We start from the raw sequence: 25,124 nt of genomic DNA, 5'->3' as shown, positions 1-25,124 counted from the left end.
TTTATTCACATATAGTTTTCCATTTTTTTTTTGTTTTTTTACACATGACTCTTCATTTCAGTTTGGACTTATGCTGTTTTTTTGATTTTTGTTGTTCTATGCTAAGGTAAAAACTAGGGCTAAAAAACGCAGCAGCAAAAGCCGAACTGCATTTCATCATCCTCAACTAACCATCTATCTCTTTCTCTCGTTTATGTGACTAACTAATTTGCCCGTATTTTTATTAGTTTTATACATGTATGTATATGTATGTATGTATATATATTCATATAAATTAATTCAATGTTTCTGTTTTTGCTCTGCTTTGCTTTGCATATAAAAATAAAAGCTACTTAAATATTATGCAAAAATCATTAGGACCTAAAAAATAAACACGAAAATGTACAATGTTTCGCTTTTTGTTTCTGCATTTGCGTTGCTTTTGTTTTATTTTCTTGTTGTTGTTTCTTTAACGAACTAGTGACGACTGTGTTTGTATTTGTATTTGTATAATATAGGTAAAAGTTTGCGGTTGCTTTTTGTTTGTTGGTTGGTTGGTTTCAGTTGTTGGGTTTGGATTGGTGACTTTTCGACGACCAGACTTAGGTGACTAAAAAAACATCTCTGTTTCAAAATAAGGTACAATGATATATTATATATTTTTATCCATTTACATATACATTAATCCATATGCAGATATATAGAAAACATATAGATTTCATAGGTGCCTTTCTCAACGTTTAGCTATTATCGGGAACATGAGTTTCAGTGGTGCCCAAATTTTGGAGCTTGACTTTTTAGCAGCCGCTTTTCCTTGTCTTTACGCTACTTTTCCTTACTTTTCTCTTTTCCCCTTCGAATTGATGTATTTTGTTTTATTTCTGTATTTTTGCATTTCTGTTCTTGGGGCGAGGTCTGGGTTTTTTTTCGGAGCTCAGCTACCCTATAAATCAGAAAACATCCAGAGGAGTGAACGATCGGGCCGCAAGGAAACACGATCTATGGCAAATGCTTGGATCCCAATCCGATTTGTTGCGGTTATCTATGGTCTAGTCTATGTAAAGTGTATTTTATAATTAATACTGAGATTCTGCTAGTTAGACGTCTCAGGTGTGTGTGTGTGTGTGTGTGTCGCTGACCCCCAGTAGTCCCAGACCCATTCTAACCTATCTAGTATCTATGTATTTTATGCATTTCATGTACTGTAATATTGAAGTTGCGGGACACACAAGCTAAACTATTGTTTATTGCAGCCCTTCGAACAGAATAGAAAGTAACTTTGGTTTGTGTTCTATGTTGTGGTTTGGGTTTTTTTACTCAGGGAGAGATGACAGATGTCTGCACAGAGGTCTGTACTGTACCAAAACAGCATCATTAATTTACGCTAACAAAACACATATTTTTGACTAATGTTTTTTTTTTATAAATAAAACTAAAATTTTGGTCTTAATAATTTAATAATTTAGGCGTTGCACATTTCAAGTTTAAACCATATAACATAATTGTTCTACTCCCAACTGCTTGCACACATTTTCAATTAGCTAGTGATAGTTAAAAAGGTTTTCATTTCAATGTTTCAGAACATCTGTTTGAAGCACGACCAAATGGGATGTATTCAATCATTCAGCATCAGCATCTCCCCCTCCCTGGTGTATAAGTACCTTTCTCCAAGCCCTGCTCTTCTCTGCTTTCTTCTATCCTACTCCACCTTCTCTGCGGCTAAGTAACACTGCCCCGTTCAAGCCAAGCTTTGTACAAGTGGTGACCCCGATCCTGGCCAAACTAAAAATAAGTTGTACTGTTTTCTGTATTGGTTTCTGTAATTGCCTACTCTCTCTCTCTCTCTCTCTGTGCTGACTATTTCAAATGGAATTCACTTGCCTGGCTGCGGGGCGAGGAGGCTCCTGCCCAGCCTGATCCTGCTCAAACCCACACCGATGCCCAGTCCCAGACCCATTGCCCCACTACTTCCGTTCCCCAGCGCAGCCGTCCACTTCTTGGGGCGCCACTGTCACTTGGGCTGTATCCGGGCGGAGCGTTCCAGCTCGTTCAACTGCCCATAGTACAACACCTCGCTGATCAGCTTCTCCGCAATGATGCGTTGCGTGCGATCCATGGTACGCAGTTTGAGGGACACGTTCGATCCAATGAAGTCGCAGTCGTCACGATTCAGGGAGTCTGCGTAAAATGCGGACGCTGCAACGGCCGCCTGTGCAGAAACACTGCTTTTAATGTGACCCGGACTGGCGGCCGATTCGGTGGCCTCGTCATTATCCGGATCGGGCTCCTCGCCATCCGACATGCTCTCCCTTGAGCCCAGCAGCGAATTCATTAGCATGTGACCCGCACTGCCAGCACCGGTAAGTTTTCGCATATTTAGGGGCATGGCAGTTGTGCTGGCATCACTGCCTCTGGGTGGCAGGATGAAGGCACCAAAATTGGCCTTCGCCTGGGCGACCCTCAGGTCCTGGGCCATGTCCACCAACTGAAGGCGACTCTCCTCGCCCGCCGAGCTATAGGAACGATGCGATTCGGGTGGTGGCGGTGGTGCAGGACCAACAGCACCACCACCACCAGCCGCCTGACCGTGGAAATAGTCCACCAACTCCTGCTTGATGTCCAATTCCTCGTGGCCGTGATGCAGCTGCTGCTGTTGCTGATGCTGTTGCAGTTGCTGATGCTGCTGTTGCAACTGCTGCTGCTGCTGCTGCTGTTGCTGCAACTGCTGCTGCTGCTGCTGCTGCTGCAGGTGGTGCTGCGTGTGCGGATGGTGGTGCAGCTGCTCATGCGCCTGCCTTGGCGTGACCGACCTACCGCCGGCTGGACTGTTTAGCAGGTGATTCTTGTGCGCCTCGTGCATGTTGGTATTCGGTATGGGACTGCTGCCAGCTTCGCTTAGAGTGCGATCGGATTTGATGGGATCGCTGGCCGGATCATTGGCGTCCCTACTACTCGAACCGCCACCGCCAGCACCTCCGCCCGCCGGCGATCGCAGCTCAACTTTGGCAGCCAGTTGTCCCAGTGCCGCTGCCGCCGCCACATCCTCCTTGGTATTGTTGTTATCCTCATTGTCCGAGGTGTCCATGGTCTTGAGAGGACTCTGTTGGAAATCACTGCTGCTGCTTCCACCGCCACCAGCTCCGCCATGATAGCTCATGGGCAGGGGCACTCGCAGTTGCTGTGGCGGCACACCACCTCCGCCGCCGCCGCCGCCACCACTTCCTCCTCGATCCGAGCCACCGCCGCCGGAGCCCGATATCGGTGGCGAGTACTGACCCGCCGTATTCCAACTGTCCAGCGTCTGGCTGCTCGCTATCAACATGGGTATGTTCAGGCCCATCTGGAAGTAGAGAGAAACGGAACGGGTACGAACTGATTAGAGATAGGGTATTTGCAGGCGGGTGTTCAAAGGTTCCTCACTTCGTCATCGTGAGGCAGTCCAAACCATCAAGATAAGAAAGTCGTATGTGGTGCCCATCAAATTATTAAGTACCAAATTGTTTAAGAGCCTTAAGAGAATTCGAATTTCAAAATCGAATCAAAGTCAGACCACAATATTGGTATAATATATGTACATATATTTATGTTTATCATCAATTGCTTAACTCTTATCGAAATGGAGTATGTTTATAGACACCCGATAGTGGAACAAAATGTGCCATTAATGTGATTCTAATAAATTGTCAAGATAGACAGGGAAAATAGATTTGGAAAACTAGAGTGTTACGATGATTGTTAAAGTCTCGTTTTATATTTTTGCAAAATCATGATGGATAGGCGCATTGATATTCGATGGGAAATTACTGACTTAAGGAGGTTTCGTGCTTCTTTTGTAATATTTTAAATTCTTTTGTGTTCAAGCTTGTTGAAATCATATTTCGTTGAATTAATAAAGTAAGAAGGATGAATACAAGTTCTTAAATCATCTCGAATTTATATCAAACTCGGAACGAGTTTTTTTCATTTTACAATCCTTAAGAATTGAAGAGATTTACGTCTTTTTCTTACCAAATTGTTGAGCACATTTTATTTTGCATACCTGCACTGCACTGTCGCGTTAAAAGTCAAAAGCAATTTGCATATAATAATGCTAATCGATATCCCCAATAACCAATTGAATTAGAAATTTCAGATTGTGTTTTTTTCCCATCGCATTCCAACAATGCCGGTCAAATTCTCAACGAAAAGTTGTTTTTGTCGCTGTTTTGAGTGAATTCGAAACATAAATTAAGGCCGAAAGAGTGCGAAGTCAGACCAAATTATGATAATAATGGTAAATAAATAATAATGTGACTGCTTTTGCCTTTAGATGTATGCATGCACGTATATGTGTATATCTATATATGGCAAACACACGAAGCGATCAAAACAAATTAGCAGACACACGCACGCACACAGGTGAAAAAAAGCAAAACAAGATGAAAGAAAGTTAAGACGGGAGCATTTTGTATGCTCTTCTACGTATAATATTATTGATATTTGAGCAAACCGAACTATGGATATTAAATGATACAAACTTAACGATGGTGAATGTTATAATTTGTATAAATATTTATTTTATGGACCTACATATTAATATGACAGCAATGCAGCGCTAAATTCTTATGTTAATTAAGGAACTTGAGTGTGCAGGTTGATGTTCTGCTGAAATCGAAATACTATTTGGGTAGGGTATCCATCACAACACACACACACACACACACACAGGTGGTGGTGGCAAAGTGCGCGAACTTTCCAAAACAATCGCCCTTCGAAAAAGTCCCCCCGCTCCCCGGCCAACCAAATAATGCCGAAACTTACGTTTGTAGAGTTTGTAGTGGCCACCGATTCCGGGGGAATTCGATGTGGAATAGCAGGGGATCTCAGATTAATGATATTGTTATTATTATTGCTATTATTCTGATAATGCATTTCGGCGTTTGGTTTTGCTGAGGATCGGTATTTACACTTGTTGTAGCTAGACCTTTTTTTGTTTTTTGTTTGCTGTGCGCGAAAGCGACGACAACGCGACTCGAACTCGTAATATTTTTGTCCGAAATTATTCTAGCGGCGTAGTAAAAATTTTCGAACAGCCGAATAACGTGCGAGCGCGGGAGAGCACGAGCGTGAGAGCACGAGCGAGAGAGAGTAAAAAAGCTGCGGCTTGAAGAGAACGATTTAAGAGAAACGTGTTCTTTTTTTTTCTACCGAAGTGTGGGTGACTCATTAAGAGCCAGATAGAACGGAATTAACGGTCTATTTATCGAAAATTCAGGAAATAACTAAACAAACGTAACAAATTTATGTTGATGTTTTAAAATTCAGCTTATTCTTCGAAACTTTTAAAACTTGAACAGCCGAATTTCCGATTTGAAGTCACTTTAAATACAAATTATTAGACTGAAAATAAAATCCGACCATCCAATATGAACAGCGCATCTTGTTGTCTTTTGTGAAACCTTTTGCAAATGTCAGCATTATTTCGCAGAGAGTCTTCTGACACGCGAAAGAGCGAATGCCCGAAGAATTCTTCGTCTAGAAGAACCCAAAGAGTGGGACAGACAGATGGAGAGTTATATGTGTGTATGAGAGAGGGTTTTAGCATTAGCATTAACCTACCCCACGTTTGGGGCCTCACACGAAAATAATTCAGCAACAACTACAATAAAAAGTTGAATGTGGTCGGTCAGCGGCGATCAAAGTGGTCGCTCCCTCTCTTTCTTCCCGCTCCACAATGGCAAGTGCCATCCCTTTCTGTCTGCGACGATCTCTTTGATTTTGCCTTTTTTTTGTCTGAGTTGTGGCGCCTAGAACTTTCCATCAAAATACTGCGACAAAAGCGGTTGGGCAGCAAAATTTCGGAAATACCGAATCCACAACGCTCTATGGTTTTACAAAATTACGTTTCTTTCGAAATATATACATATGTAAGTATGTACATAAAAACATTGCTGTCAAAGTGTCGATCTGAGATTTTCTATATTGAACATACAATATTATTCTTTTTTCATTTTCCATTTCCATTATTTGCCGTCAAACGCCTAGAGAAATGTCAAAAATCGAATGTTGCCTATTGGGGCATCCTGAGGATAAGAGTTCAACCTGGGTTGTTTATTTGTTGTTGCCCCCGCTGCTGTTTTTAAGTTTCCTCAACTACACCGCCCCATCACCCCACCACTATTGCCATCTCTTTCCCGCCGGTTGTTGCTATTGTTGTTGCAGCTGCTTTTGTTGTTTACGCATTCGGAGCAGAGTGTGCGTGCGTGTGTGTGTGAGTGCGCTGTGTGCGTGTTTGCATGTCTGTATTATTATTTTGTTAAGGCAAATAAAATAAAACAGACATGAGAATGAACTCGCCCCCTCTCGCTCCCACCACCCACACTCGCGCCCGCTCGCTCTCTCGCTCTTTCGCTCGGATTGTGTGTGCAACTGAAAAATGTAAACAAACTGATTATCATCCAATCCAATGAATAAATAACACACTACACAAACTACGCGTCGTCGTCGTCGCCGCTGTTTCTACTCCTTTGGCACGAAATCCGCCCAGTCCCACTACCGCCCCCCCTTTTGGCCCCCTGCCCCCCACTGCCCCCTTTCTCCGCGCCGCCCCATTCACATTTGTCGCGAGCTACCTCTTTCCACAGCTACAGTGAAGCATCCCAAACTTGTTTTCGTTCAACACCAAAAAGGATCAATATTCGTCTGATCTAGTAAACATTTTTAATTTAAATCATACATAGATCATTAAAGTTGACTTTAAAATATAGCTTTCATTTAAGCAAACAGAGTAATAATTGGTATTATTATACACTACCAATAAGACAAAATGATCAAAGTTCCCCACTCTGCTGGTTTGAAAGATTATTGAAAAAAATCATTTCTGTATGGAATAAATGGAACAAGTATTTATATACATATCTGAAGAATCTTAAAAAACACCATCTCGCCATCTATTGCATCTATTTGCTAGAAAAGTTCAACTTATTTTAAGAAATCTGTTTTTATGCAAGGCTTTTTTTATGCTAGCGAGGTTTGACTGTATCTATCCGGCTGCTCACGCCAATGTTTTTGAAGTACGACGGCGATATTTTCGCAAAAGCGCATACACCGCAGCAACAACAAAAATAACTGCTACACTAACATTAATGAAACTGCCATGAAAACCGCAAGCGCAAGCGCCGCAAACAAAGCCCCAACTCTCCCCCCCCCCCCCCTCCACATCCCACCATCTAAAGTGGGGGATTTACACTGGAAAGGGGAGTCGTAAAATTAACAGTGGAACAAATTGCAATTGAAAATGCATTGTGGTGTGCGCATGTATGTGTGTGCGTGTGTAAGATGGCTTCGTCACCTGGCAGGTGCCAATACCAGAGTTGCCAAGTGTCTCGGTTAACGGGTTAATCCCCCAGAAAGCTTTGCTCCCCCCCAAATGCTGGGAAAGTTCCCCACTATTCCCACACATCTTTGAATTGTATTCGCACGTGGATTTGAACAACTTGTATATACATATGTATTGTATATAGTATGAGTAATACCAGGTACGATTTCTAGAGTTGCCAGGGCCTCAGGAAGCAAAACCAAGAAACACTAGTTTTCCGGGAACTCCATCTGCTTTTCTTTAATGCTCGAACTGTTCGACTGCGCCCAAACTTGGAATTTGGAAACAGAAACTGTTTGCACCTTATAAACGTTTTACAGGTACGATTTCTAGAGTTGCCAGGAATCCCGAAATCTTTTAATATTATCTGAAAACTTCCAAATACCTTAAAGTCGTTTTTAATGACTAATTTACAGGTACGATTTCTAGAGTTGCCAGGACTCCCGAAATCTTTCAATATCATATAAACTTTCAGATACCTTCAAATCGTTTTTAATGACGAAATTCACAGCTACCATTCCTAGAGTTGCCAAGGTCATCAATAAGCCTTAAAATTAGTCAATTTTGTCGGCCTGCGACAAAAACTCCAAAATTCCTGCATAAGTTTGGAATGGAATTGCAGCGAATTCTAAGCGCAGATAGCCCCAGATTTTCCGCCCACTACAACAAACCCTATACCCTATCATCATCACTATCATCATTACCATCTACATACTACACACATATGTATGTACAAATGTACATATTCATAAAATTAAAAACCATACGCTGCGCGCTCGGCTCTAAACAACTTTGCAATGAATGAGTAAACAAAAACAAACGCCGACTTCGCTGCCGGCGTCGCAGTTGCTGCATATTTGCCTTGCACTTTTCATTCCACACCACCGCGGGGGTGGGAAGTGGGTGGTTTATGGGCAGGCGATGCGAGGGAAAACAAAACAACGCGAATTACAACAACAGCTTGATGCGCGGCTACTGCCACAACAACAGTAGGAAACACAAACAAGAGAAAACTACACTCGAAAAAACTAGTCAGCTTCAATATAACATACTCAACATAAATTAACTTCAAAGTTGCTGTCGATTGAAAAAAGCAACATAAAAAGTGATCCTAAAGAATTCGCGCTGGTATTAAGTAGTATTTTAAAACTTTTTAACTGAAGAATACAAAAGTGAAGAAGTGAAGTGAAGTGAAGAAAGAAGAATACATCATAAAAACCATTTATATACTACAGATCCTAAAATATTATTGGCATTCAAAATTTTAATTTAATTAAAGGACTATTGTTTAAGCTTGTACAACAAATTTCAATGCATTTAATGTTGTAATGAAGAACACAGTTTAACTCACAACTCAACTGAAGATATGAATCTCTCTCAAGATTGAAATGAATCATTAAAAATGTTAATTACCAACGTACTTCATATACCCAAAGCATTACAAATTTCGAAGGATATTAAAGATGGTAAAGACTATACATATAAGCTAATTTCAGATTAAACAACACACTAAACAAACAAACATATTTCTATTAATAATGCAGAAAGCAATAGTTCACTTGACACCTAAACTGAAGAATTCGCGTCCTGCCAGTATTTGCAAACAATATGCTACTTTCAAGTGAAAAACTTTTTTTTTTGCAGGTGTTCCAGGTTGGGGGGTGCAAATTGTGGGTGGTGAATGTGGAGCGGTGCGTGAGTCGTTTGCTAGCCACAACATTGCGGGACAACAACAACAACAACAGCAGCTCGTCTTCGGCTTCACCTTGTTTTTGGTTTTATTGTTCACTTGTCTTAAGGAAAATACCGCAGAGCAAAACAATTGCAAAATATGAACAAAAATACATAACAATAAGTGGGCGGTGGGCGTGGGTGGGGTTGGTTGGCAGTGGGGTTGGGTGTGTAGCGGTTTGCTTGGCTGCTCTGTTCGTATGTGGGCGGTTTGAAAAAGGGGCGTGGGCGTCGTTGTTAGTGCCTGCACACGCAAATAATAATGACGCAGAAACAGAAAAACAACACGAGACCAAAGCCAAACCAAAACACAAAAACGGGAGCAGTAGTTAGCAGAAAAAGTTAAAAAAAATTTTCATTGGTAGTGGATTAAGGGGGGAGCACGTCCAGTGTGAACCGAATTCCTACTGTCCAAAGTGAGATAAAGAAAATCCAAAAAAAAAAATCACACTCAGGCATTAAACGAATTAGTTCATGAGTAACTAAGCCCTTTAAAATAGTAAGAATTGGATATATTAAACATAATATGAAATACAAAAAAAAACATCACAAAAAATATTACAATTTGATCAGTTATAAAATATAATTTACTGGTATAACATTAGAAAAAGTAATTAAACCAATTTCAATTCATTTAAGAACCAAATTTTTCAAAAATAAATGTCTGAAAAATGACGACGAAATAAAACTTTTTGAACAGCTCTATTTTGATGGCCGTAAGTGCCAAAAATTTGTTTTGTGGAACAAGAAAACCAGAAAACCAAAGGTGACATGACTTGTACAAACAAGTTGCATGCATTTAGACGAGCCACGCCCCCGATCTGCCCCATGCCGCCCCTCTTTCTAGCAGTACGAGCAAAAATGAAAACAAAAAACTGAGAAAAAGTCCAGGCGCCAAGTTTTACAATATTCTTTTGCCTTGCAAAAAAAATTTCATTTGTTTTCTAGAAACGGCAGCAAAAAACCAGCAAAAACAAAAAAAAAGAAAGAATTTTGTTTTGATAAGTCTGACAAACAACAGACCAAGTAAAAACAAAAGCTTCCAGCGAATCACGATGGGGGGGGGGGGGGGGGGGGGGGGTTGTGGCGACTGGGGGGAGGTAAGGTGGTGTCCACCGGGTAACCACAAAACAAAACGTCACTACAGCAACAGCAAAACAAAGAGCCAGTTCAGAGCGGAGAAGTTGGCCAGACCAAGTTGCCAGTTAGTATGATTCATTAATTGGTTAAAAGCCAATGGCTATGCTGGTTTTGTAAATTAATTTAAATATGCCACTGGTAACTAATTAAACAAAGTATTATATACGACTAGCATTATACTTTTTAAGTTAGCTAATCCTTACCAAACCAAAATTTAAGATACTCAATTATATCTGTATAGTACTATTGTCTAAATATTATTAAAGTTAAATATGTACATATATTTTTGTGAAGCATGCATTTTAACACTCCCATAATTGATAATTGATAAGCGCTCAGGTAATCCCAACCTAACAGTTAGGGTACTCAAAATAGCCAAACGGTGGAAAATGAAAACCGTGAAAAAATCACCGTAGCAAGTGCTGCGTCTTCGCTGCCGGCGTCGCAGCTGCGTCGCAGTCGCCAACACATTTCGCCGTGCAAAACAAACATTTCATCATTCACAGAAACAGAAACAACAACGACAACAACAACAACAGGCGAAGGAGAAGACGAAGAAGAGTTCGGCGACGAAATGTCAGGGCCCCCCAGTCCCAAGACACCCCTCTCCCTTCCACTCGCACACTTTTTGCTTGCCTGGCGCGACAACGCATATAAAAGCAACAAAAGTACATACAAACAACAACAAGCAGGCAGACAGTGCGCGAGAGAGAGAGAGAGAGATAGAGGGGGATGGATAGGGTGAGGGTGATAGAGAGGAAGGGGGCTGCGGGTGCGGGAGAGAGCTGGGGACAATGCCTCGCACACACACCACTGCGCATTTCTAAGAAAAATTTATGCGTAAAATTTTAATTCTGTTTTGATCGTCAACAACGAAAAAGAGCACAAACAAGCCAGGCACACTAACACTTCCACCAAAGTGAGACGAGATAGAGAGAGAGCGAGAGCGCGCGAGAGAGTGGAGCCAGTGCAGAAATAGCAAGTCACTTGCGCACATGTTTGCCTGAGTGCCAGCGCCAAAAGAGAGTGGAGTCCGCAGTCTCTCTTATGCCGACTCGCTCTCTCCGTCTCATTTCACAGTTAAATCGAAGCCGTTGTTTTGATTGAAATTAACACTAGAAATTCATGTTTGCCTTTAAAATATTCAATTGAAGTGATAAGCTTCCAAAATTATACATAAAATAAAATGTGTAATATAAATATTCGTTGCTAAGCTGGAAAATTGGTCACACGTCACACGTGTGCTCCTCTAATGCTGAAAACTATTTCTATTGAACTTGAATTTGATAAGAGTTCTATTCATTAGAATGGAATAAAAAAGTCGAATGAAATATCAAACGATTTCGCCAAAAACCACCCATAAAACTTTTCCATTTTATTGACGTAAAATGTTTTCATTGGAAATAAATAAAAATCGTGGAAAATATATGATTAATTCCATTTGCTCTTACGTCACTCGATATTTGGTGCGTATCTAGGCTTACACTTTTTTGTAATTGACCTCCTGGGGTTAAGATCTGTTTTAATTCTGGGTAATTTCTCATCATTTCTGAATGTGGACTTTGCTTTTAAGTACATAATACACATAAATGTGTACAAATACGATAAGAGCGAAATAACAATGAAATTAACAAATTATTTTCTACAATCAACTTAGGGTTATTAATGACCATGACCAATGTGTATTAGTTTATATGGTGCTTCTTAAAATACCTCAACAAATTCTAACCATTTAATATTATTTAATTCCTATAAGCAGTATAAAAAGCCCACCGTTTTTTCATTAAAATTAATTGATAATAACATGTTAGAAGAGGAATACGCGAAATTTTGGGGGAAATGGGGGTTTTTCAAAAATTTTGAGCTGGACGTGCGTCATGAAAATAAATAAACTAGAATAGTGGCTTACCGCTCCGAAATATTTCAGCTCTTTGGTCTTGATGCGTCTGTGCTGCATGACGGTCTGCGAGCCGGGTGCTCCGCCACCTGGTACAGTGGGTGGTGCACCTCCGTTGCCCGCCGCTGCAATCGTACCGCTTTCGTACGCCGCTGCCGCGGCAGCCAGTCCGTTTAGCCCATTATGAGCGGCAGCGGCTGCGGCTGCGGATGAGGAAACGGGATTCGGCACCAGATTACCGCTGGGGGCATTAACACCGGTTCCGGCGGATCCACCGCCGCTTAGACTGCCGCCGCCCGCCTCCATGAAATCGAATCGCTTGAAGGCATACCACTTGGACGGATTGGGCTGAATGCCCTGGTATATCTTCACGAACATTTTGTGCTTCTCCCGGCGATACTGTGTGAGTAGCACGTTCATTTTCCGCTCAACCTCCGCCTTGCTGCAACCAAAACGCTCGGCTATTTCCGACCACGCCCGGAATCGGCATAGTTTATCCTTATACTTGGGATCGGCCCGGTTCCATAGCTCTGTATGGCATCGATACTGTTCAATCAGCTCCAGGGCGTCGTCATTGGTCCACTCCATGATTTTGGGCGATGTATCGCCACCGCCACCGCCACTGCCAATGCCACCAACAACACCACCACCACCCACTGGTAAACTTCCTCCGCCGGCGACGGGCAGTGGGATCAGCTGTTGTTGCTGCGTTTGTGGCCGGTTGATATTTTGGTGGTTCTGCAATTGCTGGTGGCCCAAATACGGATGGTGTTGATGATGGTGATGGTGTAGATGGTGAAGATGGGACGTCTGATGTGCGGCTGCTGCTGCGGCGGCTACCACGCTGGCCGGATTGAAGTTCATTTGCCACACGCCTCTCAAACGATCGGTGGATGTGGTTGCTTGGTTGCTTTATATGTATCCTATGTATGTATATATGTACAGATCTATGCAGCCGAGCTCTAAGCTTGAGCTTTACTTCTGCTTTCTAGCGTTTTTCTGAAGCCAACTCTCAGGGAATGTCACGCGAAATGCACTCAATCAACATCGTCTTCTTGGGTCCTGTCGACTGCGTCTCATTCTCTTTCATTTAGCACTGTGTTTGCTACTATTCATTAACTGAAAAAAAAACAGAGAAGAATGACAAAATTAGTCATTTAAAGATACACACAATAGTTGCATAAAATTGTTTCCTACTCCTAAGAAACTCAACAGAGTTTTCTTAAATGATCCTCAATTCGAAAGCGGCGAAAACAAGTTTGATTCGGCATTATTTCGTTTTGTTTACGTTATCGCCGGGTTTTTCCCGCACGTCAAACATTCCGTCCCTGAGTCGAATGATAGCCATGAGTCATTCCGCACACTCATTCCCCACTCGAAACATTTTCAGCGAGCTGTTTGCGGCCAAATACATGCTATCGATCGCCATTGGTCATTGTATGATTACATTTCATTCGGAACCTATGCTCTCTGTTAACGTATTTGTGCGTCGAGGTGTTAATCAGAAATGGGAAATTTTCTGGCCAACAACTAAGCGAACTAAACAACCACAAGCTTCAAAAACCCATATCGATCATCATCACCCTACAGAAATAGGCTCCCATCTATTGCAATAGTTATAGTTGTAAGTGCGGTGGCAGTCAACGTGCTAATTGCTGGGATTTATATTTGATTTGACATCTAATTGATAAATTCCGAATGACATTTTATGTTAACGAAGGAGAACAAAAGTTGATTGTGCGGAAGGAAAAATAAAGTATATATTTTAAAATTCTAACATTTAACTTCGATTTTCGTAATTGGTTTGAAAACAAAACGGGCTAGCATATCGAACTCTTTTCATTGTTTACTGAGTTAATTGACAGTTGCCTAAGTATTTAATTATTAAATTCAATTAACAGTTCAATAGCAGTTCAGTTAACAGTTGCGTATTTAATTATTAAATTACCTTTCAATTGACCTATATAGTATAGTTCAAACCTGTTTCGCAATAAACTTATTTTTGGCAATTCCACAGCGTTATTAGCCCCATTCTAATCCATACTAATCCCTAACTATGGTATTTGTTCCAACAGCCAAAACTAATCTCGGCACTCGAGCTTATCGGGGACGTCTCGAAGGGTAGATTAGGCGACATTTTATCTAAACTATGATGAAATAACGCTGTTGCCGTGACGTAGCTTTATCTTTTTAATGTCACATGAACTGCTGAGGAAATTCCGCAAATGCTCATAAGATCTCAGTGCAGGGAAAAACCAAAAACCGATATTGCGTTGCTTGTAACGAGTGGCATTATTTGAACTATAACAGACTGATCGACATTTGTAATCACGGCAAACAGTGAAAACAATCGAAAGCAACATTTTCCATTCAGCAAGTTCCCTTATATAAATCCCCAGCGATTTCTTATAATCAGTTTTTACAAAACACACGTCATCGTCTGCCTAGGTCAGTGGCACTATATGTACATATGTATATAGTATATATAGCTAGGTATAGAACACATTAAACAGTGGAATAAAGTCCGCAGTGGGGATGACAAAGCAGATTTTATAAGGCATTAGCATTTTGGCGTTTTTACACGGGCACAAATCTCCTATTTGAGATAATTAAGTGAATGCTTTCGAAATGTGTTTAAGTTAAAAAATCTGTTTATACCAGTGGGTGTTGAACCCGGACCTTTCTTAAGTAGGAGTTTCACGTTATTCTACAATTTCTACAATTTTAGAGTCCTTAATTAAAATTTCTTTTGATGGCTTAATGTGTACAGCGAAAATACGGCAGTTTCAGCGAACGGAGAAAATTCTGCCAAGAAAAACGCGTGAGTGGTAATGTTTTTTTTTTTTTGTTCGTAATCGTGTGTGTAAATGTCACAAGTCAACAGAAGCCGAGGCAGAGGCAACAACAAACGATAACAAAGATGGCAAGGCAACTGCTCGCGCCTCGTCATTCACAATAGACGGAAGTGTATTTCGCACACACACAATCTGCACCCAGGGACACGTGCGCTTTCACTCGCACCAACACCAGCACATGGGGCTTTATACTATGCGGCATCTCGCTTTTACATCAATCTTTGTCGAACGTAGATTTTTCGCTTCCTGGTTTTGGCGACGAGCGCAATTTGCTTTGCGTTTTAGCACTTGTCGTTCGTGCTTACAAAGCACAAAAGCGGTCAGCATATTAGGGATTTCGGAAGGGATCAAGGCTTTGGGCGATCCTTTTTTGAAGTTTTAGAACGAAAAATAGTTATAGGCTATACCAGTTACCAGAAATACTGCAATAGTAATACAATAGCAATACAATAGTATTACAAAGAAATGCTTCATTTGCTAGAATGATAAAATCGGTTTGCTAAGCATAACCATTTTCACCGAAATACAATATGATCCACTGCATATTAAAACTGACAACTGTAAACTTATTTGTGGGTTTTTAATAACTGGATCTAAAGAGGCAACCGCAACTATAGTGGCAAGTACATAAATGTCTTTGTGTTTTAGTACACGAATTAGCACACATAATTTTATGAAATAAATCGTTTAGTAATCAGTTTTTGTCTCTCATGCAAAAGTTCGAGAAGTATTTCTTTTTGCGCAGATTGCTACGCTGCGCAAACAGCTGGATGAATCATAACGGTAAACTCGCGCACGGCTCTCACACACACACATACACGCACACGAACAAGCAGAGTTGGAAAGAGATGGGGCGATAAAACCTTAATTTGTTTTTAGTTCGTTTTCGTGTGGTTTTTATTGTTTGTGTTTTATTCGTGTGTGCGTTTTTTATTGTGTTTAGTTGTTTGCTTTTGTTGTTTGCGCTACACTATGCGTCAATTTTTAGACGCGACACATTTTGGTCTATTTTTAGGACTTGTTTTTACGCCACGCTGCTTTTTTTACGCACTTTTTTGCTCTTTATATTTTCTTTTTTTTCATGTGATTTTCCAATTATTTTCCGTTGTAGCTTTAAGCTGGATATACTCGAAATCTCATTTTGGCTTAGATTTTTTTGGTTTTTCCCTCGCATTTCGTGGGCGACCTCGTGGTATTTTTAAGTAGCACAGTTTTGAGGGATTTTCTTGGAATTCTGCGGTCTTGAATTTTTTTGTACTATTTGTACTCTTGTTGTTTACTGATTTTGATGTGTAGAATTTGGGTTTTTTTTGCGTTCGAAATTAATTTGCATGTCTCGAAGCTTTGATTCGTTATTTGATTACCTAGAAAATACGACTGTATGGAGAATTTAGCAGGAATTTCTAAATGTCACCGTTTTTATTGTACTGTAATGTGAGTCAGGACGGAAATGCTTAGGTTGCCATTTTATTGGATGTTTATTTATAAATTAGGTGTGTTGTTCGTAACATTTTGTTTTTACTTTAATTGTTTCTGAACTTTGATGAATTTCTGTATGCTATTTGCTTCACGTTTTAATATTGAGACTTACATAATCTAATTGATCTTAAAACAAAGCATATCGATTGCACAGTTTTTTATATTCCACGCGTTATTTATGACTGATTTCCTCGACCATTTTGAATTTGTTTAAGACCAATCAGAAAACGTTGAATTTGCATAAAATCCATGTTATCCACAAATTAGTTGGTTTTCGCCTTTTGTCATTTTGGATAAAGAAGAAGCCCAGGGAGAGAAACACAACACAGGCCAAAACAAATTAAACAACGCAAAAAGTAAACAACATCCAACGCGAAATTGAGCACAGAAACTTAAAAATACATTTCAAGGCGGGCGGAATGAAATAAAAAACAATTTACAATCGAACGCAGACACAAAAGCGAACGCACATGCTATATGTACACATGTATGTACATATGTATGTGTATTGAAATAAATTTGAAAAACACTTTTTGTTAAATATTTGTTGACCTATTGGGGGTGTTTCTTTATCAAACCAAAATAAATATTTGTTTTCGAAGCTGCACAAGGTTTTCCAATGGTTTCAACATACATATTTAAACTATTCCAATTCATGGTTTGTATTCCGAAATTATTTTTGAGTTTCGTTTTATAATTTTAACCCGCGATTGTTACTGGATTTGAACAAATACTTTTGTCACAGTTTGAAAGTATGCGGTAAACTTTGGTACCAACATATCATTTATTCTTATTTGCAAAATATGTTGTTTTTTCAGCAATATTTTATTAATACGATCACACAGTTTTCGACAATATTGATTTGATGCACCTGATACACCTATTTTTTGTTATTTGTCTTTTACATAAATTAGGCTAATAATTTAATGGTATTTAGCTAATAAACAGTTTTCGCCGCATTCGTAATGAAGGAATAATATTTCACACTGATATTCCCGTCCATAAATACCGTTTTAGAAAATATTTCGATATTTTTGCGTTCTGCCATCGCTTTTTCCTTATTTGTTTGGCAAACAAAAGGAGACTGTGACGATAACAAACATCCTTCTCGCAAAAGCACAAGCACTGGCGATATTTACCGCTATTTCAAAGGCGCTGTTGCGCTTTTACGGCTCCGTATTTTTCCCGTTACGCGCGCAATATTTCATCGAAACAACTATAGCTTTACCGTTAATTACAACCGCTCGCGAGCACCGGATTTCGTCGACTGTTTCGGGCAAACAGTCGCAAACCTATTGGCATCGATTTGTAAACGCACCGACTGCGAAGCCAGCGACGACGCCGACAGCGACTGCAGCGCCGGCTGAGAAATTGAAATGAGCACAGGCAGCAGCGGCAGAAGAAGAAGCAGAGCCAGAGTAAACAGTTGTTTCGTGGAAAAACAAAACGAACATCGTAATGAAGTTCTCTTTGGCCTGTTGTGAAATTCTACAGTGCCTTGTCATGCTTAAGACAACAACAACGTTGGTTGGGGGGCGGCTGGAGAGGAAGAGAGCGACGGAGAGAGTTAGTGAGATTGCGGGAGAGGGAGAGAGAGCAGTGCAGTGCGCGCCCAAAAAAAAAAACAGTTGCAGACATACAGGGTCGGCTAAGAAAATAGTATTTAGCACAGTTCTTTCTCTCTGTGGGAAAAAAGTTCACAATGTTGTTGCCGTTTCAATAAGAGGAAACATATAAAAATTTGAAATGAAATGGTTTGAAATGAACTACTCCGTTTAATCAAATGTTTGGTAATATTTTAACATCTAAGGAATGAGCTTCATGCGTGCTTTTTTTGCGACCGCTGCTGTGTGAAGGCTGACTGCGGCGCGACGTCGACGTCGACTGCGCAGTTGTTTTGATAAAGAGCAAAAGAAACACGGCAGCAACAACAAAAGAGTGGAGGGGATGGGATGGGATGAATGGTCGGAGGGGGAAGGGGGCGTTGGCTGGAGAGGGGTCGGGGGAGGGGTGGCCGCTTCTTGGGCCGCACACACATACAACGACACGCGCGCAGCCGAGTCAAACAAACAAATAAAATGTGAAGCAGAAATGGCAAAAAATTAAACAAACAAGTAGACAGGAGCGGTTCAGTGAAAAAAAACGAGTTGAACGAACCGAGGTCGACACAAAATAACAAAAATAACAATAAAAAGCCATAATCACAATCTGCTTCGCGCCAAAATGAAACGAAATTCTACTACGTCGTAGTAAAATTCCTAAGACACAAAAAAATGAAGCAAAAGAAAGTTCAATGAATGCGGTCATATTTCATAAAAAGAATTGTTTAGTTAGAATGAACTCACTGAGTTATTTGGTAAATGAGTTTATGAATGTGACCCAATTCGCAAAAGCCTAATTTTATGAAACTTATAATTATAATTAATAATGTTAATAATAACCACTTTTCTCTAAGACCTTAAGAGTTTTAAAATTCTAGATTTCTATTCATTTCTATTTAAGAAACTACTTTGTTAATACTTTGTGCACTCAAATGGAGTTTCAGAAAACTAATTAATAATAGAAATGAAAAGCTGTAAGTCTTCTCTTTTCTCCCCACTTCATAACTTCGAAATATTTCCTGCTTTTCTATTTCGCTGCCTTTCTTGTGTTTCTGTTTCGGTTTCTATTTATTTTTGTTTAGTTTTGTTTGCTCGTTAGCCGAGTGGGCGGTACAATGGGGGCAGGTGCTCTCCCACTTCTATTCCTCTCTCTCTTTCTCTAACTACGTACGTATTTCTCTCCAAATGTGTCTCGCTCGCTCTAGTTGCTTGTTTGTTTGTTTTTCGTGGCGTGTTTTGGTGTTGTTTTTGTGCTTGGTGCGTAGTTTTTACGTTCGTCATCGTTCGCCTGGTATTTCCGTCTTCTGCCGGCGTCGCTGCCTACGCTCTGCCGCAGCGTTGCCTAAATGGTTTGCCTTGAGTTGTAGTTGCACTATATACATACGTATTTGTTTTTTTTTTTTTTTTTTGCTTATTGCGTGCAAACGGATTGCACTTGTGCACAGCGAAAAAAGATTTACAGTATATTAAACGCTGGATGTAATTATGCAACGCTTTTCTATTTTGGCTATAATTATTATTATGTATGTTTAAAGTAGATACTTTATTTTATAAATATTAAAAAGCTATCTAAACCATTCAAGATATTAAGAATTGTGTTGAGATACATAAATTATTTGAGCTTGTACACTAATTTTGTATTTTATTACTCGTCTCTAAAAATAGTTTCTATATTTTTTTACTTTATATGTTAGTAAATATTTGTGTATATGCATGTAAGTTATAGTAAAAAGCATCATTAATATACATTACACATTTTATTGTAAACGAATGTGATTATTTACACAAATTGTTGAGTTTTGTTTTATCTGCTTTAACTTTATATTTGCCAGATACTCTTTTGTTTTCATCGCAGTCGGCTCGCTGCTCTTTCCTCTGCTGCAGTCAAAGTGCATTGCGTTTTTGGTGGCTGCGTGGGCGGTGTATTTTTGCTTTTGTTTTTATTGCTGTTGTTTTTCTCTCGTGCGCAAGTTCTCAGTTCACGTGCTGCGCTCTCTTCCCCCCTCCTAAGTCCACAAGTCTGCTCTTTCCGCCTCCTTTCTTCCTCTTGTCTTTCACAAAGCCATTGTCATGCTTTCTCTTTCGCGCCTTCTGTTTTAGTTCTCTGTTCTTGGTCGAATTTTTGTTGTGCCGTTACTTTTCGGCAAGCACTGTGGAATGCAAGTAGAGCAAAACTAGTTAAGAAACTTTGTAGACATTGATTTAGAAATTTGTTAACTAGGAGGGTACAGAATTATTAAAATGATAATCTATTATGTTTTATAGGTCATTTTAAGTCATTAACGGCTTTTTTAAACCATATAACAAAATTGTGGAATTTATGTTATGCTTAAGCTTTTAAAATTCTTACTACATCATGCCAACATTTTCGCCCTGTAAGCAATTTGGCTCCATGTTAATATAATATCTACATTTATACGCGCACAGCAAATAAAATAACAAGTCATCGTTTACAGGGCATATTGCAGTCGATGCCGCCCACTGTGAAGGCCGCATGAGAAATGCTAATTAGTACAAATTCGTTTGTCACAATTTGACAGCGGGGGTGTGGGGGCATTTTCTTTTTTGCGAGTAATCAAATAAGAAAGTTCGTCGATGGGGTAAGGGTGAGGGGTGGAATGTGGGGGTGGCACTGCCGCCAGCTCTGCCAGCGTCGACGGCGACGCAGCAAACAAACACTTGTTTGCACAGGAGAGCGAGAGCGCAAAAGGGAAATAAGTCTCTTTCAAAAAGACGGAGAGAGCGAAAGGAGAGGGAGTAACTCAGACTCAGAGAGAGCAGGCGCACAGTTAGTGTTAAATGGCTTACACTGAAAGAAATATATTTACAACGTTCTGACACCTATTAGACTGATATAATCTTTAGTCCTGAAAAAATACATTCTGATGTTAAACAGTAAATCTACAGTTAATCACATATACATTTCCTAAATTGTTGATTTCAATCGTGTTTCACATGCAAAATTTTTTGCACTTTATTTGCGTTTGCTTACGTTCAAATTTACAACTAGGAAGCAATTTCGTTTGTTTACAATGTTTGTGCGTGGGCGGGAATTGCGAAAAGAGAAAGAGAGCGGCGGCATAATGTCCCTGACTACCAGAAATTAAGTCGTGTTGTTTTCGACCCCTCCCCCCCACAACACACCCGCCACCCACAGTCAGCGACCCCCTCTGCCGACTGAGAAGTCGACGTAGGCAGCGACGCAACTGAAGGTCATTATCCATTTCGCATTTCTTAGTTAGTTTTTCTGCGGATTTTTCTCTTAATCATTATCTTTTAGGAGTTTTGATAGAGGGTATTTTCGGTTTAGCCAATTATTAACATAGTAAACGTAATTCTAATGTTCCTAGCAAGGAATGAAGCCATTCCTATTTAAATAAACTTAGCAACTTAACTATAAACTGAGACCAAATCAGTACATTATTAGCTTTTTCCAATAAAGGTTTATGTTTATTGGTTTATTTTAGGGTATCCTTCGAGTGAATTGACTGTTGCCTGCATAAATGCAGACTTGTTTTTGGGCTGCTTTTTTTTTATTATTATTCTTATTGTTTTTGTTGCTGCTGGACTTCGGTTGCGGAATTGTGTAAACAGCGGCGACTGCGACGTCGGCAGAGCGACAACAAAAACAAAAACAATGGGAACGCAGGCATAAGAGTAAACAAAAGTGCTTCTTTCCCGTTTTTCGCATTTTGCAGAGACAATGCAAGAAAGTTGGGTTGGGAAAAATGGAAAAGAAGAAGAAGTTCCGGTGTGTGTGTGTGTGTGTGTGTGTGTGGTGAAGGGGGAGGGGGATGGGGAGGGGGGTATACATAAGAAGGGGAAGCGTACAGAAATACCGAAAGCAAAGTTAATGAAGATGAGCCTGATGAGTTTTGTTGCTCTTGTTGTTTTGTTTTCGGCCGCCTTTTGTTGTCGAGCTTCCACTGCAAAAAATATGCAAAGCAGCAGCAACAATAACTAAAACAACAGTGAAACAGCAGCAACAGAAAATGGCAAGAAAACATTCTTATGTATATGTACATATACATGCATATTTACATATGCGTATACATAGGTGAAATTACACTTGCGGTTAAGTGCCTAAGTACTTCAAAATTATGATAATTTTTGAGTTTTATTTGATTGAAAAATAATAATTATTTCAATAAATAAACTAACAACTTATTAAATAATTCTTTTATTTTAAACAAGAAATGAAAATAATGAACTACTGATTATCAGATTATATAATTTATAATCTGTAATCATTACAGTACCAGCTATGAACTATGCGGAACAAGGATATTAGTATCATAAAGATAAATCAAAAAATCTTTCAGTTTTTTTTTTTAATAAATTACATTTTCCGGATTACAGTTGAATGCGATTATTGTGACCATAGCTGTGAGTACATAAATGCAAATGCATACGAGGCAGCGAAATACGCAAATAGAAGCAATGAACTTAATTAGTTGTTGTCTGTCTCTGTCTTTGTGATGGAAAGCGCTTGCGGTGGAGTGAGAAAGAGATAGGAACAGAGTGTCCACTGTTCAGGTGTTAAACAATCAACTTTACTAAGGAAATAATTAATTACTTAAATGTTGGGAACTCGTACATTTATGTGTTATTACAGAAAGAAGGATCCTTATCCTTGTAAAATTGATTTACATTTTAATTTTTTCACTGCACTTTAACATTTTTAACGTTTGTATACAAAGTTCCTGTTCCAAAATAACTGTCTAACCGTTCGGTTTGAAATATTTTCAAAAGTTATATGTTTTCATATCTCGCTATCCCACAGAAAAAGTCCTTTAAATAATATCTATTCCCTTGTTTTGACTTCTGTGGAAAACAAATCGCAAACCTTGGCAAAACTTCAAGCGGAAGTAAACAAATTTTTCTTTGGCCTTTCACCGCCTTCTGCCTTCTGGCTTTTGATTTTTGATTTTACCATTTGCCATGGTACATTGTACTTTTCTTAAGGTCGCCCCATGGAATGCAACATTTTGTTGCAGGCTGCTAACTAACTGAAACGCAACTGTACCACATCTGAATATAATTATGATGGAATGTTTATTCGGCAAGTGCAGCTATAAAAAATTGTTGTGCGGGTGGTATTTTTTTTGGAAGTTTTTATTCAGTTGAAATGTTTTCGCCGTGTTGACATTGTTTTGCTGAACGGAAAAAATACGCTTGTCGCATTTATTTACTAACCCAGACCCAACTGGTTGTTGTTGCAATTGTTTACTCTTGTTCTTCTGCTTATTTCTGTGTTGTATTTGTTGTTGTTCGGCAATCAACAATAACAAGAAGCAGCGGCAGAAATAACAACAATAACAGGGCCACAGAACGCTGCTGCAATTGGCAACACTTAGAAAAATAATTCAAATCTAGGTGGCACTAAGTAACTACTACAAATATTATGGAGTCTTAAAAGCATTTACTCATACTGCATTTTGAATTTTTAATAATTTTAATTGGCCTCTGGTTTTCGAAAATTGTTTGTGCATAGGTATATGAATGTTTAACTATATTACTACTAGTTTCAGCGTTGCTAAAAATGTTTTGAAATTGTTAGAAAATGGTATTGTGTTTTTCAAAATCGTTTTGAAAAGTATTAGGGCCAGTAGATGATATTTTAGCGTAGTTTAAAGATAAATAATTAAACAATATAAAGTGACACAGTATTTAAATGATTATTTAACCTTTTCGGAATATGTGGCCTTTTGAAAACGGTATAAAGACTTTGCATCTATACGATAAAAAATCGTTTATGTGGTATTTAGGTATATGATATTCGTCACTTACAGTGCATTTTCGGTTCGTTTTGGTTAGCTATCTCTACTTTGGTTGATTTTTCGTGTGCATTCAGCAAAAATGGTTTTGTGCAGCTCCTGATGTTGCTGTTGTTGTTACTCGTGTTGGGTCTATTTGGTTGTTTTATTTTGGCCACGTTGTTTTTTACGTGCAAGTTGTGCCTTTTTTTTGTTTTTGCGCTCTTACTGATGTAAATTTGCGAAAGTACAGCTGTTAACAATAAGAATGACACCCATATAAACACTCCCGCAGCGGCAACAAAAATGCCAGCTCAGCTATCTTGGCATAGCAAAACCAAAATGCTACAAAGTATCTGGACAGAGAAGGGGAAATGCCAAAAAAGTCAAGCACAAATCAAACAACAGCGAATGCAAAAAAAAATTTAATTAATTAAGCAATTTTTGTTCCGCTGCTGTCCAACCAACGTTGGCAACACGTGAGTTTTTTATGTATTTATTATCTTTTTTGTGGGTGGTGGTCGGGCGTGGAAATGTATCTGCCTGCTTATGTTTTAGCCTCAGTTCTTGGCTTTAGTCGTTTTTCCTTCTTTTTTTTATGAGTTTTTCCATAGTTGTTGCTCATCGGGCATTTGTCGAATATTTCACTGCGCTTTTCATGGCTGTCGACGCGCTGTAATGCCTTGAAATGTAATGGAAAAGTGACCAAAACAAAGCTAAACTTGCGCATATAAGTATGTCATTATGCAGACAGGTGGGTTAAGCTAGTTATAGTAAATTATTATTAATTATAGTAAATTAATGCAAATTAAAATAGGGAATTACATTTGACAAATAGTGCAAATTGTGGCGGGAAATTCTGTTTTGCACAATCATAAATATTCATTTTGGGTTAAAATAAAAACGAATATAAATAGTTAAGCGTTATTTGGTAACAACTGTGAAATCGATAGAAATTGGGGAAAAAATAATAAACTGAAACAATACTTAAAAGTGTGGGCGTGGCAAAAGGTTTTTTGCAAAACTCTCACGACCACACGTTAAACAAATTTTGAGTTTTTTCATTTAATTATTTTTTTCCCAATTTCTACCGATATTCCAAATTCTGAAATTTTTCGTTTGCTCTTCCACTAGCTGAGTAACGGGTATCTGATAGTCGGGGAACTCGACTATAGCATTCTATCTTGTTTTGTAATTAGTTCAATTTGGAAACTGCAAAAGTAGCCTTTACCTATAAAGGTCACCTTCATCAGATAATAAAACAAGTATGTAAGCATTTTTAACAAATAATCATTAGGTGCAAATGCACACTACCAACCAGTGGAAAGC

General features: G+C 39.3%; 1 protein-coding gene across 3 annotated transcripts; it reads right to left on the bottom strand.

Moving 5' to 3' along the window:
- Positions 1-1,681: 1,681 nt before the first annotated feature.
- LOC6547677 (probable serine/threonine-protein kinase DDB_G0267686) lies at positions 1,682-17,737 on the bottom strand. Of its 3 annotated transcripts, none has more exons than XM_001976189.3 (3): positions 17,578-17,737; positions 12,117-13,223; positions 1,682-3,319 (listed from the first exon to the last, which is right to left on the bottom strand). In XM_001976189.3, exons 2-3 carry the CDS (start codon positions 12,966-12,968, stop codon positions 1,991-1,993), a joined length of 2,181 nt encoding a protein of 726 aa, XP_001976225.1. In that variant the 5' UTR covers positions 12,969-13,223; positions 17,578-17,737; the 3' UTR covers positions 1,682-1,990. The 3 variants fall into 3 exon arrangements, with proteins under 3 accessions (XP_001976225.1, XP_026836483.1, XP_015011567.1); XM_026980682.1 differs by lacking the exon at positions 17,578-17,737 and adding an exon at positions 17,448-17,571; XM_015156081.2 differs by lacking the exons at positions 12,117-13,223; positions 17,578-17,737 and adding an exon at positions 4,780-5,029.
- Positions 17,738-25,124: the final 7,387 nt, after the last annotated feature.

This window comes from Drosophila erecta, unplaced genomic scaffold (genome assembly GCF_003286155.1).
Source record: "Drosophila erecta strain 14021-0224.00,06,07 unplaced genomic scaffold, DereRS2 tig00000092-arrow-pilon, whole genome shotgun sequence".
NCBI lineage: Eukaryota > Metazoa > Arthropoda > Insecta > Diptera > Drosophilidae > Drosophila > Drosophila erecta.
The sequence above is the reverse complement of the archived record's forward strand: the minus strand, read 5'-3'. Positions and strand labels throughout refer to the sequence as shown.

Excerpts from the sequence above, each read along its gene's own strand:
- LOC6547677 (XM_001976189.3), bottom strand. The coding sequence starts at position 12,968 with ATGAACTTCAATCCGGCCAGCGTGGTAGCCGCCGCAGCAGCAGCCGCA. Across the intron at positions 3,320-12,116 it reads AGCTGAAATATTTCGGAGCG|ATGGGCCTGAACATACCCAT; the intron begins GTAAGCCACTAT and ends CTCTACTTCCAG.